Source organism: Oncorhynchus tshawytscha, linkage group LG01 (genome assembly GCF_018296145.1).
Source record: "Oncorhynchus tshawytscha isolate Ot180627B linkage group LG01, Otsh_v2.0, whole genome shotgun sequence".
NCBI classification, from domain to species: Eukaryota; Metazoa; Chordata; class Actinopteri; order Salmoniformes; family Salmonidae; genus Oncorhynchus; species Oncorhynchus tshawytscha.
The window spans coordinates 92,245,508-92,265,036 of record NC_056429.1 but is presented as its reverse complement, the minus strand read 5'-3'; the positions used below and the strand labels follow the sequence as shown (position 1 = coordinate 92,265,036).

Below are 19,529 nucleotides of genomic sequence, written 5' to 3'. Positions count from 1 at the left end.
AGGAGACTTAGGAGGAGGAGTAGGGGATCAGGATCAGGAGGAGGAGGCTTAGGAGGAGGAGGAGGAAGAGGAGGAAAATTAGGACTAGGAGGAGGATGAGCAGGAGTAGGATGAAAAGGAGGAGAAGGAAGAGGAGGAGGATTAGGAGGAAGAGGAGGAGGATGACAAGGACTAGGCGGATGACTAGGAGTGGGAGGAGGAAGAGGAGGAGGAGTAGGAGTAGGAGGAGGATTAGGAGGAAAAGGAGGAGGAGGCTTAGGAGGAGGAGGAAAAAGATCAGGAGGAGGAGGCTTAGGAGGAGGTGGAGGAGGAAGAGGAGGGGTAGAAGGATGACAAGGAGGAGGAGGAGGAGGAGGAAGAGGAGGATTAGGAGGAGGAGGAAGCGGAGATGAAGTAGGAGTGGGATTAGGAAGAAGATGAGGAGGAGTAGGAGGAGGAAGATGAGGAGGAGAAGGAGGAGGAAGAGGAGGAGGAAGAGAAGGAGGAGTAGGAGGAGAATTAGGAGGAATAAGAATAGAAGAATGACAAGGAGGAGAAAGAATAGGAGGAGGAGGAAGAGGAGAAGAATGACAAGGAGGATTAGGAAGAAGAGGAGGAGGAGGAAGAGGAGAAGGAGGAGGAAGAGAAGGAGGAGTAGGAGGAGGATTAGGAGGAAGAAGAAGATGAGGAGAAGGATGACAAGGAGGAGGACGACGAGGAGGAAAAGGAGGAGGAGGAGGATGACAAGGAGGAGGAGGAAGATGAGGAGGAGGAGGAAAAGGAAGAGGAGGAGGTGAAGGATGACAAGGAGGAGGAGGATGACAAGGAGGAGGAGGAGGGGGAGGAAAGGGAGGTGTAGGAGACAATAAGGTGTCAGAACAGATGAAGCAGAGAAATGAGAGGAAGAGATATGAAGAAAATAAAAAGAGGTGGAGAAGGGGAAAAAGCGGAGAGTAAAAGAGGGATAGTTAGAGATACAGGCAGATTAGAACAGGTAGGTATTCTGTAGGTCACTGACCGCTTTGAGGATGGAGACTGCCTCCTTGCTTAGCCACACTGGGTAGAGGACATCATCGTGGAGAATGGACTCAAACAGGTCATCCTCATTGTCGGCCTCAAAGGGGGGCTGGCCAGCCATCATCTCGTACATAAGCACCCCCAGAGCCCACCAGTCCACAGAGGGGCCATATTCTAGCTCCTGAAGGATCTAAAACCCATAGGGGGACAGGAAACAATGTAACACCATCTCATACACAAGCTTCTGTAGGATCTAAAACATACATGGGGACAGGAAACACTGTAACACCATCTAAAACACAATATACTGTAGGATCTAAAGCACACAGGGGGACAGGAAACACTAACACCATCTACACTACGACAGGATCAATATGGTAGTAAAGGGGAACATAATATTATTAGGGATGATATTATGAGAGAATGAGTGGAAGAAATGAGTACATGAGTTTAATTGATGGATTATGTGAGTGAGTGGGTAATAGTGAGTGAGTGGATTTTATTTTTAAGACAAATCTTGTATTTATTTTTAAATTTAAAACATGGGTGGATGAAAGAGTGAGGGAGAGGGCAGAGTAGAGGGTATAGAAAGAGTACAGTACATGATAATAATACAATACTGTCAGACTGTCTCAGATAAAAGGGTGGGTGGGTACTGTCAGACTGTCCCAGATGAATGGGTGGTTGAGTACTGTCAGACTGTCCCAGATGAATGGGTGGTAGAGTACTGTCAGACTGTCCCAGATGAATGGGTGGTTGAGTACTGTCAGACTGTCCCAGATGAATGGGTGGTGGAGTACTGTCAGACTGTCCCAGATGAATGGGTGGTTAGGTACTGTCAGACTGTCCCAGATGAATGTGTGGTTGAGTACTGTCAGACTGTCCCAGATGAATGGGTGGTTGAGTATTGTCAGACTGTCCCAGATGAATGGGTGGTTGAGTACTGTCAGACTGTCCCAGATGAATGGGTGGTTGAGTACTGTCAGACTGTCCCAGATGAATGGGTGGTTGAGTACTGTCAGACTGTCCCAGATGAATGGGTGGTGGAGTACTGTCAGACTGTCCCAGATGAATGGGTGGTGGAGTACTGTCAGACTGTCCCAGATGAATGGGTGGTTGAGTACTGTCAGACTGTCCCAGATGAATGGGTGGTTGAGTACTGTCAGACTGTCCCAGATGAATGGGTGGTTGAGTACTGTCAGACTGTCCCAGATGAATGGGTGGTGGAGTACTGTCAGACTGTCCCAGATTAATGGGTGGTTGAGTACTGTCAGACTGTCCCAGATTAATGGGTGGTTGAGCACTGTCAGACTGTCCCAGATGAATGGGTGGTTAGGTACTGTCAGATTGTCCCAGATTAATGGGTGGTTGAGCACTGTCAGAATGTCCCAGCTGAATGGGTGGTTGAGTACTGTCAGACTGTCCCAGCTGAATGGGTGGTTGAGTACTGTCCGACTGTCCCAGATTAATGGGTGGTTGAGTACTGTCAGAATGTCCCAGCTGAATGGGTGGTTGAGTACTGTCAGAATGTCCCAGCTGAATGGGTGGTTGAGTACTGTCAGACTGTCCCAGCTGAATGGGTGGTTGAGTACTGTCAGAATGTCCCAGCTGAATGGGTGGTTTAGTACTGTCAGAATGTCCCAGCTGAATGGGTGGTTGAGTACTGTCAGAATGTCCCAGCTGAATGGGTGGTTGAGTACTGTCAGAATGTCCCAGATGAATGGGTGGTTGAGTACTGTCAGACTGTCCCAGATGAATGGGTGGTGGAGTACTGTCAGACTGTCCCAGATGAATGGGTGGTTGAGTACTGTCAGAATGTCCCAGCTGAATGGGTGGTTGAGTACTGTCAGACTGTCCCAGATTAATGGATGGTTGAATACTCTCAGACTTTACGAGATTAATGGGTGGTTGAGTAATGTAGGACTGTCCCATATGAATGGGTGATTGAGTACTGTCAGACTGTTCCAGATAAGTGTGGGTTACCTCCGGAGCAATGTAGTCTGGGGTCCCACAGAAGGTGGTGGTGGTGACTCCATTGAGGATCCCCTCCTTACACATGCCAAAGTCAGCCAGTTTACAGTGGCCTTGTGCATCCAGCAGAATGTTATCCAGTTTCAGATCTCTGGAGAGACAGAGACAAAGAGACAACATGAGGGCCTAGGGGTAAGAGGGAAGCTGTTACAGAGGGAGAGGAGAGAGAGAAAGATCATGAGGAGAGACAGAAAGAGAGAGAAGATAGAGAGAGGAGGGAGAGAGAGACAGAAAGAGAGAGAAGGAGGGAGAGAGACAGAAAGAGAGAGGAGATACAGAGAGGGGGGAGAGAGAGAGAAAGAAAGCGGAGATAGAGCGAGAAGGAGGGAGAGAGAGATCTACATAAAGAATGTGGTTGACATGAACATTCTATACTAGAAGAGAGAAAGAGAGAGGAAGCACAGTAGAATGATCCCACATTTCGTTCAGACCAATACAAGCATAGAAATGGACACATTTACAGTGATGTATATATCAACATGAATATAATATAGATCACAGGTAAGATAAGTAATCACTGTGACATCAATATATTGGGTAAAGAGTAAGAGAAAGTCTATTGAAAAGGACATGGAAACTCAGTGCTTTTACCCAGTGAACAGACACAATGTCAAATATAATCTCAGTGTGTCACGTTCTGACCTTAGTTCCTTTATTATGTTTTTGTTTTAGTTTGGTCAGGGCATGAGTTGGGGTGGGTAGTCTATGTTCTTTTTTCTATGTTGTGGTTTTGTGTTTGGCCTGGTATGGTTCTCAATCAGAGGCAGGTGTCATTTGTTGTCTCTGATTGAGATTAATACTTAGGTAGCCTTTTCCCACCTGTGTTTTGTGGGTGATTATTTCCTGTTTAGTGTTTTTTCCATTCACCTTACAGGACTGTTTGTTTGTCGTTTATTGTTTTGTTCAGTGTTCAGTTACTTTATAAAAAATATGAACACTTACCACGCTGCGCTTTGGTCCTCACCTTACTCCACCCTGTTTGATCGTTACACAGTGTTCTTACTCAGTGAACAGACACAATGCCAAATATTCTCTCAGTGTTCTTACTCAGTGAACAGACACAATGCCAAATATTCTCTCAGTGCTCTTACTCAGTGAACAGACACAATGCCAAATATTCTCTTAGTGTTCTTACTCAGTGAACAGACACAATGCCAAATATTCTCTCAGTGTTCTTACTCAGTGAACAGAAACAATGCCAAATATTCTCTCAGTGTTCTTACTCAGTGAACAGAAACAATGGCATAGGACTTTCCCAGTATGGAGGCCAAGAGCACTGTGAGGAGCTATCGGAACTACGGAGGCTACTGATGACATACACATACAGTATACACACACACACACACACACACACACACACACACACACACACACACACACACACACACACACACACACACACACACACACACACACACACACACACACACACACACACACACACACACACACACAGATAGATAGATAGATAGATAGTTAGATAGATAGGGGTGATAGGGGGTGCAAAGTTAAAGAGCTGTTCCACAGACACACAGTCGTGTGTCTCTTCATCGCTCCTCGCCTTTATCATGGGGAGCAAGCGAGGGATGGAGGGTGCTGTTGGACATGGTGGGAGTGGAGGAACAGAGGGAAGATAAGAGGTCTCTGATGAAAGATGCCAGGGAGAAGCATGAAACCAGTCAGGTCAGGGTTTGATGGTTGATTGCTGAAAATATGTCAACATCTTTTCAGATGCCATTCAGCCCAAGGTGTTTTCATGAAAACAGCCTCCTGAAATGGGAGGGTGTGTGTGTGTTTGTGGGGGGTATTTGTGTGTGCACGCCTGTGCGTGCGAATTTGGCTGTTATACAACTGTTCTGTTTTAGAGGCCTACAGAAGGCATATCCACAATATCCAATGTCCCATGGGAGTGGCATGTGGTATGTTTAGTTGGGTTCCTTCATTCCCATAAAACGTTGATTTTGTACAGGTAATATCGCCATAGACTTTCCTGCCAAGGTGCTATGTATGAACATGGCATCTCAACTATGGCCTGATGTTATAACATCTGGTATCTACTGCACATTGCAAGAATTTCAAAAAGTGTTTGGTACTAAGCATGCAAAGAATACTTGGATGAACTCCCTCCATAGGGGTCAACAGGTGGATAATCCTCTCTCTCTTTCTCTCCCTCTCTCTCTATTCCTCTCTTTCTCTCTCCTTACTAGATGAGACTAAACTATGTTGTAAAATCCTTTTAAAAAACGATGTTTCTGCAAGATACTGTACTGTACTCTGCACCCACTGATTCCTAATGTCTAGTGGACATGGTGTTCAATTGACATTTTAGTACAAAGGCATGTATAGCTTTAAGGTCAAGCTAACCATTAAAACTATTTCAATGTATTTTAGTTGGGGTTCATTTATCTGCGGCAAGAAAGATGTATACAACCCAATAACCCAGGAAGTTTAAAATGAGCATGTTGATGTAGTCTGCACAATTGATGATGACGATGATCAATGATTTGATTGCACAGCACTGTGCATCAGTGGCCTCTCCATGTGTAGCAGCAGGTGCTCAAGAGCGCTAATGGAATGATATTTTAAGAAGTTTATTGAGTATACCCTGTGACGGTTATACTTCGATAACCTAGGTGTTGCAGCTAATATAATATATAATATGCCATGTTGCAGACTCTTTTATCTAAAGCGACTTACAGTTGTTTGTTTATACATTTTCAGATGGGTGGCCTTAGTGGTAATCAAACCCACAATCCTGATGTTGCAAGTGCCATGCTCTACCAACTGAGTGAAACTGGCTTAATGTTTTGCACGTAGAAGCAGTCATGCTACCATGTTGATAGTTTTATCAACGTTCTGGCTCTTGGATCTCTCTTTAATTCCTTGCACAACCCATTTTTCCCTAGAGGGAAGGCCTTTGGGACAGAGTATGGTAGTAGGCGCCAGGTTTCTGTCAAGAACTGCAATGCTGCTGGTTTTTTTCCACTCAACAGTTTCCTGTGTATCAAGAATGGTCCACCACCCAAAGGACATCCAGCCAACTTGACACAACTGTGGGAAGCATTGGGGTCAACATGGGCCAGCATACATGTGGAATGCTTTCGACACCTTGTATAGTCCATGCCCAGATGAATTGAGACTGTTCTGAGGGCAAAAAAATAACTCAATATTAGGAAGGTGTTCTTTACATTTTGTACACTCAGTGTATAATTTAAGGTTCAAAGACTTTTGGGATGGTAATATGTTTTCAATGTAAACTTAAATGACTAAAATCAGATATTATTAAGTATCTAGAAAAGAAAAGAATGGAGCAAAGTTATTCTTTGGCTAACTTTGCCACCGCTGCTTACAAAAATGAGGGGAAACACTGTAATGATGAATTAAAACATGCATGAGACAAATGAAGTAGAATACAAGCTGACATTAAAACTACAACAAGAAACTTGGGTTCAAGAACGCTTCAAACAAACAAACTCCAACTGAGATTATTGCTTGCAAAACAGATCAAAACTGATATTAAGAAGACAGAATTGTATCATAGTAGTATACCACAGGTGGCTGGTGGAACCTTAATTGTGTTTGGCACCCATCCATTCACTTCATTCCAGCAATTATTGTGTGCTGTCCTCCCTTCAACAGCCTCCTGTGTATATGATAAATAAACATGAGTTACTATCACCACTGTCAGGACATTTCCTCAGGATGTTGGCAACATTGAAAATATGTTATATCGCCCAATTATTCTTTGATGATACATTTTCCTCTTTTTCTCAGCTGCATGAAAAATTCAATCTCCCCAATCCCACTTTTTCCGCTATCTCCAGACTAGAAACTTTGTCAGAGCTAACACACCTGGATTTCCCAATAGGCCTGCGAATACAGCTATAGAGAGCATCTTGGAGTTGAACAAGCTTCATAGGGGCGCAATTTCAGATGTATATGCAATCATTCATGACTTACAGAACCCTTCTTTGGTGTCTTTAAAGACTCGATGGGAAAAGGATTTGGGGGAGGAACTTGGGGAAGACGCCTGGGAATCTGTGCTGCACAGGGTGCACTCGTCCTCTTTTAGCACTAGACACAGCCTCATTCAATTCAAGGTGGTTCACCGTATCCACTGGTCGGGGGCCAAACTTAGAAGAATATTCTCTGATTTTGATCCTACCTGTGTCAGATGTAAAGTGGAAGCAGCCACACTGTCTCATATGTTTTGGGGCTGTCATAAACTGTCAGGTTTCTGGGAATTAATATTGAAATGTTTCTCTGATATATATGACACTGTTATAGATCCGTCTCCCCTTACAGCCCTTTTTGGAGTACTGCCCATAGGTACCCCCTGTCAAGAATCCAGTCGGACACTGTTGCTTATACAACTCTTTTAGCTAGACGGCTAATACTATAGAACTGGAAGATGGCAGCTCCCCCATCTTATAAATATTGGGTGAGAGATGTGTTGTGCTCTCTGAAACTAGAACACATTCAATTCAATTCACGTGGGAACCCCAAACTGTTTAATGAGGCTTGGGCTCCATTCCGGTCTTACTTTAAACAGTTCATCCTCTGATGGCATTCCAAATAAAACTAAAATAAGTCTGTATTTGACCCCCCTGTGACTTAAGGGTTGGAGGAGCTTCTCTCTGTGTTTTTGCTGGGGGCGGGCATTAAGGTCCATGTGCTTATTGATTGTGACCCGCGGATGCCTTGTTAATCTTGCCCGGGCAGAGACTGAAGTGTGAGCTTGTTTTTCCCTGTTATTTTTACATTTTGTTCACGCCTACATGAATAATCATTCTATTTTTTTCATTTTAAAGTATTGTAAACTTTATTTTTGGTCCAGTGGATGGTCGGTCTGTGGCCATGACTGTCTGTGAGTGGTTGCATTTCTCCACCCCTATCCCTTGACTGTTTACAGGAACAATGGTGAGGTGTTTGCTCTGTCCCTGTACTATAGATTGCCCTTTAACCTTTGTATCCTTCTGCCTGGTGTGTTTAACTTGTCTAAAGTATGGTATCTTTAAAGCTATTTTTTTAGATGTATTTATTTGTATATATTTTTTTTTCTAGTTGAGTATATTATTTATATTGTTTTGTGTTGTCTTGTCTGTGTGTAGGTGTGTGTGTAAAACTTAATAAACAGAGTTAAAAAATAAAATAATATATATGTTATATCACACACACGCTCGCATACATCGAAAAAAGGTTGTATCATCCACACACGCGCACACACACATACAGCAATCAGGCTCAATTGAGAGCATTTCCTGTGTTTCGAGTTAATCTTGTGGAGTGATTTTTCCATTACGTACTCAGTAACCCTAAGTGCTCTGACAGCTAACATCCCTCCCTCTGCTTCAAATGAGCTCCCCATTTAAAAGACAGAAACACACATGCACACACACACACAGACACACACGCACACGCAGACGCACACACACACACACACACACACACACACACACACACACACACACACACACACACACCCGCACACGCAGATGCACACACACACACACTATTAGGAACCATGTACCAGCCCATGATCAATAGTGAATAAGTCAATATTCAAGAAGTTCTAAAATGGCGCCGGGGGGAATGGCAGCCATTTTACAGGCTCCTGACTGGTATTTTGTGTATTTTTAGAAAAGAACTTCTAAGCGTCAGAAAAGCTATCACTAACCTCGATTTGGGCGATCACTTCTTCTTCAATGAGCCGAAGGCGAAAGACAAATTGATTATCCCGGACCAGGCCCTAATGCCCAACACTTGAAGAAGACCCTGATGGGCCAAGGTGTCTCTCAGTTCTATTGACGAATGTACAATCGCTGGAGTCTAACTGGACAAGCTCCATTCGAGACTATCCTAAAGTATTAACAGGACATTAAAAACTGTAATACACTATGCTTCTCAGAGTCATGGCTGAGTCCGATAAGCTGTCTATTTACTACCACAAACCAATGTTGGCACTTAGACAGCAATCAACGCGCTGTGTAGGGCCATAAGCACATAATAAAATACTCATCCAGAGGTGGTGCTCCTACTGGCCAGTGATTTTAATACAGCAAAAATGAAATCCGTTTTACCTCATTTCCACAAGCATGTCACCAGTGCAAATAGAGGGATAACAACTCTAGATCACCTCTACTCCACACACAGATGCATACAAAGCTCTCTCCCTCCCTCCATTTGGCAAATCTGACCATAACTCTATCCTCCTGATTCCTGCTTACAAAAACTCAAAAAGGAAATATCAATGACCCGCTCAATTTGGAATCAGTCCGATGAAGTGGACGTTAAGCCACAGGACTGTTCCGGGATTCCTTCAATGGCATTGAGGAGTTTACCACATCAGTCACCGGCTTCATTAATAAGTGCATCAATGACATTGTCCCCACAGTGACCATACGTACATATCCCAACCAGAAGATTACTGGAAACATCTGTACAGAGCTAAAGGGTAGAGCTGCTACTTTTAAGGAGCACTGATCCGGAAGCTTATAAGAAATCCGGCTACGCCTTCCAACGAACCATCAAACAGGCAAAGCGTCAATACAGGACTAAGATCGAATCCTACTTCACTGGCTCTAATGCTCGTCGGAGAGCTGCCCAGCTGCCCAGCTCAGCCGAGAGCTGCCCAGTGATGCGGGATTACCAGATGAGCTAAATGTCTTCTATGCTCGCGTCGAGGCAAGCGAAACTGAACCACGCATAAGAGCACCAGTTGTTCTGAAGGACTGTATGATCAAACTCTCCGTAGCCGATATGAGTAAGACCTTTAAACAGGTTAAAACAATTATTTTATTTTATATTTCACCTTTAGTTAACCAGATAGGTCAGTTGAGAACAAGTTCTCATTTACAACTGCGACCTGACCAAGATAAAGCAAAGCAGTGCGACAAAAACAAAAAAAAAACACAGAGTTACACATGGGATAAACAAACGTACAGTCAATAACACAATAGAAAAATCTATATACAGTGTGTGAAAATGTAGTAAGATTAGGGAGGTAAGGCAAGAAATAGGCCATAGTGGCGAAATGATTACAATTTAGCATTTACACTGGAGTGATAGATGTGCAGATGATGAAGTGCATGTAGGGATACTGGGATGCAAAAGAGCAAAAATAAATAACAATATGGGGATGAGGTATTTGGGTGGGCTATTTACAGGTGAGCTGGGTACAGGTGCAGTGATCGGTAAGCTGCTCAGACTGCTGCTCAGTGATTTATACAATTCGTTCCAGTCATTGGCAGCAGAGAACTGGAAGGAAAGGCAGCCAAAGCAGGAGTTGGCTTTGGGGAGGACCAGTGAAATATACATGCTGGAGTGCGTGCCATGGGTGGGTGTTGCTATGGTGACCAGTGAGCTGAGATAAGGCGGGACTTTATCTAGCAAATACTTATAGATGACCTGGAGCCAGTGGGTTTGGCGACGAATATGAAGCGAGGGCCAGGCAAGGAGAGCATCCAGTGGTGGGTAGTATATGGGGCTTTAGTGACAAAACGGATGGCACTGTGATAGACTACATCCAATTTGCTGAATAGAGTGTTGGAGGCTATTTTAGAAATGACATCGCTGAAGTCAAGGATCGGCAGGATAGTCAGTTTTATGATGTTATGTTTGGCAGCATGAGTGAAGGAGGCTTTTTTTCGAAATAAGATGCCAATTCTAGATTTAATTTTGGATTGGAGATGCTTAATGTGAGTCTGGAAGGAGAGTTTACAGTCTAACCAGACACCTAGGTATTTGTAGTTGTCCACATATTATAAGTCAGAACCATACAGAGTAGTGATGCTAGTCGGGCGGGCAGATGTGGGCAGCGATCGGTTGAAGAGCATGCATTTAGTTTTACTAGCATTTAAGAGCAATTGGAGGCCACGGAAGGAGTGTTGAATGGTTTGTCTGGAGGTTTGTTAAGTGTCCAAAGAATGGCCAGAAGTATACAGAATGGTGTCGTCTGCGTAGAGGTGGATCAGAGAAACACCAGCCACAAGAGCGACCACATTGATATGTACAGAGAAAAGAGTCGGCTCGAGAATTTAACCCTGTGGCTCCCCCATAGAGACTGCCAGAGGTCCAGACAATAGGCCCTCCAATTTGACACACTGAACTCTATCTCAGAATTAGGTGAACCAGGCGAGGCAGTCATTTGAGAAACCAAGGCTGTTGAGTCTGCAGATAAGAATGCGGTGATTGACAGAGTCGAAAGCCTTGGCCAAGTCGATGAAGACACCTGCACAGTACTGTCTTTTATCGATGGCGGTTATGATATCGTTTAGGACCTTGAGCGTGGCTGAGGTGCACCCATGACCAGCTCGGAAACCAGATTGCATAGCAGAGAAGGTACGGATGGATTCGAAATGGTTTCGGTGATTCGGTGATCTGTTTTCGAAGACATTAGAAAGGCAGGGCAGGATAGATATAGGTCTGTAACAGTTTGGGTCAAGAGTGCCACCCCCTTTGGAGAGGGGGATGACCACAGCAGATTTCCAATCTTTAGGGATCTCAGACAATACACTAGAGAGGTTGAACAGGCTAGTAATATGGGTTGCAACAATTGCGGCAGATAATTTTAGAAAGACAGGGACCAGATAGTCTAGCCCAGCTGATTTGTAGGGGTCCAGATTTTTCAGCTCTTTCAGAACATCAGCTATCTCGATTTGGGTGAAGGAGAAGCAAGGGGGGGCAAGTTTCTGCAGGGGGTGCAGAGCTGTTGGCCGGGGTAGGGGTAGCCAGGTGGAAAGCATGGCGAGCCGTAGAAAAATGCTTATTGAAATTATCGATTATCGTAGATTTATCGGTGGTGACTGTGTTTCCTAGCCTCAGTGCAGTGGGCAGCTGGGAGGAGGTGCTCTTATTCTCCATGGACTTTACAGTGTCCCAAAACTTTTGGAATTTGTGATACAGGATGCAAATTTCTTTTTGAAAAATCTAGCCTTTGCTTTTCTAACTGACTGTGTATATTGGTTCCTAACTTCCCTGAAAAGGTCTATTTGATGCTAATGCAGTACGCCACAGGACGGTCAAGTCTGGAGTGAACAAAGGGCTATATCTGTTCTTAGTTCAACATTTTTGAATGGGGTTTGCTTATTTAAGATGGTGAGGAAAGCACCTTTAAAGAATAACCAGTGATCCTCTACTGACGGGATGAGGTCAATATCCTTCCAGGATACCCGGGCCAGGTTGATTAGAAAGGCCTGTTTGCTGAAGTGTTTTAGGGAGCGTTTGACAGTGATGATGGGTAGTCGTTTGACCGCGGACCCATTACGGATGCAGGCAATGAGGCTGAGATCCTGGTTGAAGACAGCAGAGGTGTATTTAGAGGACAGGCTGGTCAGGAAGATATCTATGAGGGTGCCCGTGTTTACATATTTAGGGTTGTACCAGGTAGGTTCATTGATCATTTGTGTGAGATTGAGGGCATCCAACTTAGATTGTAGGACGGCCGGGGTGTTAAGCATATCCCAGTTTAGGTCACCTAACAGTACGAACTCTGAAGATAAATGGGGGGCAATCAATTCACATATGGTGTCCAGGGCACAGCTGGGGGCTGAGGTGGGTCTATAACAAGCGGCAACAGTGAGGGATTTTTAAAAGTAGAAGCTCAAACCGTTTGGGCACAGACCTGGATAGCATGAAAGAACTCTGCAGACTATCTCTGCATTAGATTGCAACTTCGCCCCCTTGGGCAGTTCTATCTTGGCGGAAAATGTTGTAGTTGGGGATGGAAATGTCCGAATTTTTGGTGGCCTTCCTAAGCCAGGATTCAGACATGGCTAGGACATCTGAGTTGGCGGAGTGTGCTAAAGCAGTGAATGAAACAATCTTAGGGTGTAGGCTTCTGATGTTAACATGCATGAAACCACAGCTTTTCCGGTTACAGAAGTCAACAAATGAGAGCACCTGGGGAATAGGTGTAATGCTGGGGGCTGCAGGGCCTGGATTAACCTCTACATCACCAAAGGAACAGAGGAGGAGTTTGATAATGGTACAGCTAAAGTGTCACGCCCTGGTCTTAGTATTTTGTGTTTTCTATTTATTTGGTCAGGCCAGGGTGTGACATGGGTTTATTTTGTGTTGTGTTTTTGTATTGGGGTTTTAGTAGGTATTGGGATTGTGGCTGAGTAGGGGTGTCTAGCATAGTCTATGGCTGCCTGAGGCGGTTCTCAATCAGAGTCAGGTGATTCTCGTTGTCTCTGATTGGGAACCATATTTAGGTAGCCTGGGGTTCACTGTGGGTTTTGTGGGTGATTGTTCCTGTCTCTGTGTTAGTTGTCACCAGACAGGCTGTATTAGGTTTTCACATTTCCGTTTGTTGTTTTTGTATGTTTCGTATTTATCGTCATTAAAGATGTCTCGATTTAACCACGCTGCATTTTGGTCCGACTCTCCTTCGACGGAAGAAAGCCGTAACATAAAGGCTATGAGAATTGGTCTTCTAATGCGTTGGGAACAGAAAATAAAAGGAGCAGATTTCAAGGCGTGGTAGAATATATTCAGCACATAATGTACAGACAAGGGTATGGTAGGGTGTGAGTACAGTGGAGGTAAACCTGGGCGTTGAGTGACAATGAGAGAGGTTTCGTCTCTGGAGGCACCAGTTAAGCCAGGTAAGGTCTCTGCATGTGTGTGGGGTGGGAAAAAAGAGCTATCTATGGTGTGTTAAGCGGGACTGAGGGCTCTACAGTGTAATAAAACAATAAGAACTAGCCGAGACAGCAGTAGACAAGGCATATTGACATTAGAGAGGCATAAAGCAATCACAGGTGTTGATCGGGAGAGCTAAGACAACAACGAGTAACAGGTGATGAATGGGCAGAGCGGGTCGGTTAGGTACATACAGGACCTGAGTTTGAGGCTGGGGCCGACAGGTAAACATAATGAGGACTGTGTTATTGAAACAGTCCAGGGGGCATCAGCTGTGTAGCCGAGTGATCATAGGGTCCAATGAGCAGCAATAGGTGAGTCAGGGAGCTGTTCGGTAGTCACTACTACGCTAGGCGAGCAGGGGACATGGCATTCAGAAAGATAGCGGGCCGGGGATAATAAGATGGGTCTTCAGCCTGTTGTGACCACATTGGGAGATTACAAAGGCAGACCAGTCGTGATGGATCGGAGGTGCTCCGTGTCGACAAAAAGGGTCCAGGCCAATTGGCAAAAGAAGTATTGTAGCCCTAGAATTAGCTGGTATATGGGCCTAGCTCGAGGATAGCTCAAGGATAACTGGTGCTTGCTTCGGGACAGAGGCGTTAGCTAACAGTAGCCACTCGTTTGCAGCTAGCTAGTTGCGATGATCCGGTGTAATGATCCAGAGCGTCAGGAATCCGGTGATGTAGTAGAGAGAAGTAATCCGATGTGCTCTGGGTTGATACCGCGCTGTGCAGACTGTCAGGTGTTGTCCAAGCTAAAGGTGAAGACCGCTAGCCGTGGCTAACAAAGACTAGTAGCTAGTTAGCTGGCTAGCTCCTGATGGAAGTTCCAGTTATAAGGAATAAAAATAGCAGATCCGTACCACATTGGGTGAAGTGGGTTTCAGGAAAGTACATTTAGTTTGTAGATAGAAAGTGAGATTAAAATATATATGAAAAAATTAGCTATTAAGACACAGGATAAGACAAAGACAAACATGTCCGACTGCTACGCCATCTTGGAAAATAAAATAAAAAATTCATAAGGCCGCAGGGCCAGATGACCAAATGACCACTGACCAAATGGCAAGTGTCTTCACTGACATTTTCAACCTCTCTCTGACCCAGTCTGTAATACCTACATATTTCAAGCAAACAGGCATCAGTCCCTGTGCCAAGGAATGCCAAGATGACCTGTCTAAATGACTGCTGCTCAGTAGCACTCACTTCTGTAACCATGAAATGCTTTGAAAGGCAGGTTATGGCAGGTTATCCTGATTGACTTGTCACTTTTATCCCTACCCACATGTACATGCAGTATTACCTCAATTACCTCAACAACCTCATATCCCTGCACATTGACTCAGTACTGGTACTCCTTGAATATAGCCTTGTTATTGTTGTTTTTTGTGTTACTGTTTCCTTTTTTATTGAGCAAATATTTGTCTTCCTTTTTAACTGCATTGTTGGGAATGGGCTCCTAAGTAAGCATTTCACTGTAAAGACTACACCTGTTGAATTCAGTGCATGTGACCAATAAAATGTCATTTGATTTGTAAAAGAGACATTGTGAGAATAGATTTGAACACAGTAGACACGACTCTGCCGTGCCCTGATTGTATTACTGCTGATGATATCTGGAAACGTGCATGTACACCCTGGCCCATACTGTTGCTAGTCCCAATTCTGACTTGTGCTCTCATATCTGCTTCACTGATTTCTGCTCTCGTAATAGCCTGGGTTTTCTGCATGCTAACACTAGAAGCTTATTACCTAAAATGTATCAATTGAAAGTGTAGGTTCACAGCTCCAATCCAGATGTGTTGGTCATTACTGAGGTATGACACCAAACACCCAGAAAAGGCTACTCCGCTCGATGTTATCCTCACAAATAATCCTGATAGGTATTAGTCTGGTGTTTTCTGTAATGACCTTAGTGATCACTGTTTTACAGCCTGTTTTTGTCATAGATGCTTGCTATATAGCTATAATGAGCAAACCTTCATTCATGAACTGGCCTCTGTAAAAATGGTATAGAATCAGCTTGATCCCCTCTGTCGAAGACGCTTGGACCTAATTTTTTGATATTTTCAGTGGTATTGTTAACAAACATGCTCCCATAAAGAAAATGAGAATTAAAAACAGGTTCAGCCCCTGGTTCAACCGTGATCATGCAGAGTTACGCCACCTCAAGAATTGCATTTGGCGAAAGGCTTGGCACACGCATACTCAGGCTGACTGGCTATCGTTCAGGCAAATGAGAAATAAGTACACTCAGGCTATCCGGAAGGCCAAAATTAGTTACGCTAAGGAGCAGTTCTTTCTCTGTGGGTCTAACACCAAGAAGTTCTGGAAAACAGATAATCTCATCTCCCACACATTCTAATGCAACTATCCCTGATGCTCCTCCCTATTTTTCCCCTGCCCCGCTACAAATTTCTCCCTGCAGGCAGTCACTGAGTCTGAGGTGCTAAAGGACCTCCTTAAACTTGACCCCAAAAAACATCTGGGTCAGATGTTGCAGACCCTTTCTTCTTTAAGGTTGCTGACCCTATCATTGCCAAGCCTATATCCCACATTTTTAACATGTCTCTCCTTTCTGGGGAGTTTCCCATTGCTTGGAAGGCAGCCACGGTTTGTCCTTTATTTAAAGGGGGAGATCAAGCTTATCCTAACTGTTAAAGGCCTATTTCTATTTTGCCCTGTTTATCAAAAGTGTTTGAAAAACTTGTCAATAATCAACTGACTGGCTTTCTTGATGTCTATAGTATTCTCTCGGGCATGCAATCTGGTTACTGCTCAGGTTATGGATGTGTCACTGCAACCTTAAAGGTCCTCAATGATGTCACCATTGCCCTTGATTCTAAGTAATCTGTAGTTATTTTTATTGACTTGGCCAAAGCTTTTGATACGGTAGACCATTCCATTCTTGTGGGCTGGATGAGGAGAATTGGTGTCTCTGAGGGGTCTTAGTGTAGTGTAGGGAGTGCGTAACTGGCGGCAGGGAAGTCAGGCGCAGGAGAGCAAAACTGGGTAATCAACGGAGCAGTTTTATTCATAAAACCACTGGAAACCAGAACAACAAACAAATGGATACAAACCCGTCGCGCACCAGAGAAAACGTGCACATGCACTTACAATAAACAATTCCGCACAAAGACATGGGAGGAACAGAGGGTAAATAAACAACATGTAATGAGGGAATTGAGACCACAAATATGGGAAGTATGGGAAGACAAGACAAAACAAAAGGAAAATGAAAAGTGGATCGATGATGGCGAGAAGACCGGCAACGCTGAGTGCCGCCCGAACAAAGAGAGGAACCGACTTGGGCTGGTTGGCTAACTACCTCTCTCAAAGAGTGCAGTTTATAAAGTCAGAAAATCTGCTGTCTCAGCCACTGCCTGTCACCAAGGAAGTACCCCAAGGCTTGATCCTAGGCCCAACACTCTTAATTTACATCAACAACATAGCTCAGGCAGTAGGAAGCTCTCTCATCCATTTATATGCAGATGATGCAGTCTTATACTTCTACTTATAATGCCTCCCCGAATGTTGTGTTAAATGATTTAAAACAAAGCTTTCTTAGTGTCCAACAAGTTTCTCTACCCATAACCTTGTTCTGAACACCTCCAAAACAAAGGTCATGTGGTTTGGTAAGAAGAATGCCCCTCTCCTCACAGGTGTTATTACAACCTCTGAGGGTTTAGAGGTAGTCACCTCATGCAAGTACTTGGGAGTATGGATAGATGGTGCACTGTCCTTCTCTCAGCACATATCAAAGCTGCAGGCTAAAGTTACATCTAGACTTGGTTACCTTGATCGCTCCTCTTTCACTCCAGCTGCCAAACTAACCCTGATTCAGATGATCATCCTACCCATGCTAGATTACGGAGACATAATTTATAGATCGGTATGTAAGGGTGCTCTCGAGCGGCTAGATGTTCTTTACCATTCGGCCATCAGATTAGCCACTAATGCTCCTTATAGGACACATCACTGCACTGTATATTCCTCTATAAACTGGTCATCTCAGTTTACCCCGTCGCAAGACCCACTGGTTGATGCTTATTTATAAAACCCTCTTAGGCCTCACTCCCTCCTATCTGAGATATCTACTGCAGCCCTTCCTCCACATACAACACCAGTTCTGCCAGTCACATTCTGTTAAGGTCCCAAAGCACACGTCCCTGGGTCGTTCCTCTTTTCAGTTTACTGTAGCTAGCGACTGGAACGAGCTGCAACAAACACTCAAGCTGGACAGTTTTATCTCTATCTCTTCATTTAAAGACTCAATCATGGACACTCTTACTGACAGTTGTGGCTGCTTCGCGTGATGTATTGTTGTCTCTACCTTCTTGCCCTTTGTGCCGTTATCTTTGCCCAATAATGTTTGTACCATGTTTTGTGCTGCTACCATGTTGTGTTGCTACCATGTTGTGTTGCTACCATGTTGTTGTCATGTGGTGTTGCTACCATGCTGTGTTGTCATGTGTTGCTGCCATGCTATGTTGTTGTCTTAGGTCTCTTAGGTCTTTATGTAGTGTTGTGGTGTCTCTCGTCATGATGTGTGTTTGACCTATATATCTTTTCTTTATCACAGCTCCCGTCCCCGCAGGAGGCCTTTTTGTCACGTTCTGACCTTAGATTTTTTTTGTTATGTCTTTGTTTTAGGTTGGTCAGGGCGTGAGTTGGGGTGGGTTGTCTATGTTCGTTTTTCTATGTTGTGGTTTTGTGTTTGGCCTGGTATGTTTCTCAATCAGAGGCAGGTGTCATTTGTTGTCTCTGATTGAGAATCATACTTAGGTAGCCTTTTCCCACCTGTGTTTTGTGGGTGATTATTTCCTGTTTAGTGTTTTTTTCCATTCACCTTACGGGACTGTTTGTTTGTCGTTTATTGTTTTGTTCAGTGTTCAGTTATTTAATAAAAAATATGAACACTTACCACGCTGCGCTTTGGTCCTCACCTTACTCCACCCTGTTTGATCGTTACACAGTGTTCTTACTCAGTGAACAGACACAATGCCAAATATTCTCTCAGTGTTCTTACTCAGTGAACAGACACAATGCCAAATATTCTCTCAGTGAACAGACACAATGCCAAATATTCTCTCAGTGTTCTTACTCAGTGACTCGTGTTTCGTGGGTGATTGTTTTCTGTTCAGTGTTTTTTCAGCACCATAAAGGACTGTTCGTTTGTTGTTTTATTGTTTTGTTTTCAGTGTTCAATTACTTTATTAAAGAATATGGACACTTACCACGCTGCGCATTGGTCCTCCTCTTCTTCCACCTACGACGAACGTTACACTTTTGCCTTTTGGTAGGCCGTTATCGTAAATAAGAATTTGTTCTTAACCTCTTCATCCTACTTGAGACGCAGACGTCCCAACTAGAGCTCTGGAAATGCAAATGCGCTACGCTAAACGCTAATAGTATTAGTTAAAACCCAAACGTTCATTAAAATACACATGCTTAGTATTGAATTAAAGCTACACTCGTTGTGAATCCAGGCACCAAGTCAGATTTTTAAAATGCTTTTCGGCGAAAGCATGAGAAGCTATTATCTGATAGCATGTAACACCCCAAAAGACCCGTAGGGGATGTAAACAAAATAATTAGCATAGTCGGCGCTACACAAACCGCACAATAAAATATAAAACATTCATTACCTTTGACCATCTTCTTTGTTGGCACTCCTTGATGTCCCATAATCAATACTGGGTCTTTTTTTCGATTAAATCGGTCCATATATAGCCTAGATATCGATCTATGAAAACTGTGTGATAAACGGAAAAAAATAGCGTTTCATAACGTAACGTCATTTTTTAAAAGTTAAAAAGTCGACGATAAACTTTCACAAAACACTTCGAAATACCT

At 43.9% G+C, this 19,529-nt stretch overlaps 1 protein-coding gene across 2 annotated transcripts in view; it reads right to left on the bottom strand.

Moving 5' to 3' along the window:
- Positions 1-19,529, bottom strand: part of LOC112261469 (protein kinase C epsilon type-like) — a 201,654-nt gene that overhangs the window by 5,951 nt on the left and 176,174 nt on the right. For both annotated transcript variants that reach the window (XM_042327327.1, XM_042327329.1), the window contains exons 12-13: positions 2,980-3,118; positions 998-1,186 (exon numbers count right to left, since the gene is read on the bottom strand). In XM_042327327.1, the coding sequence (XP_042183261.1) occupies positions 998-1,186; positions 2,980-3,118 (328 nt within the window). The remainder of the gene's footprint in view (positions 1-997; positions 1,187-2,979; positions 3,119-19,529) is intronic.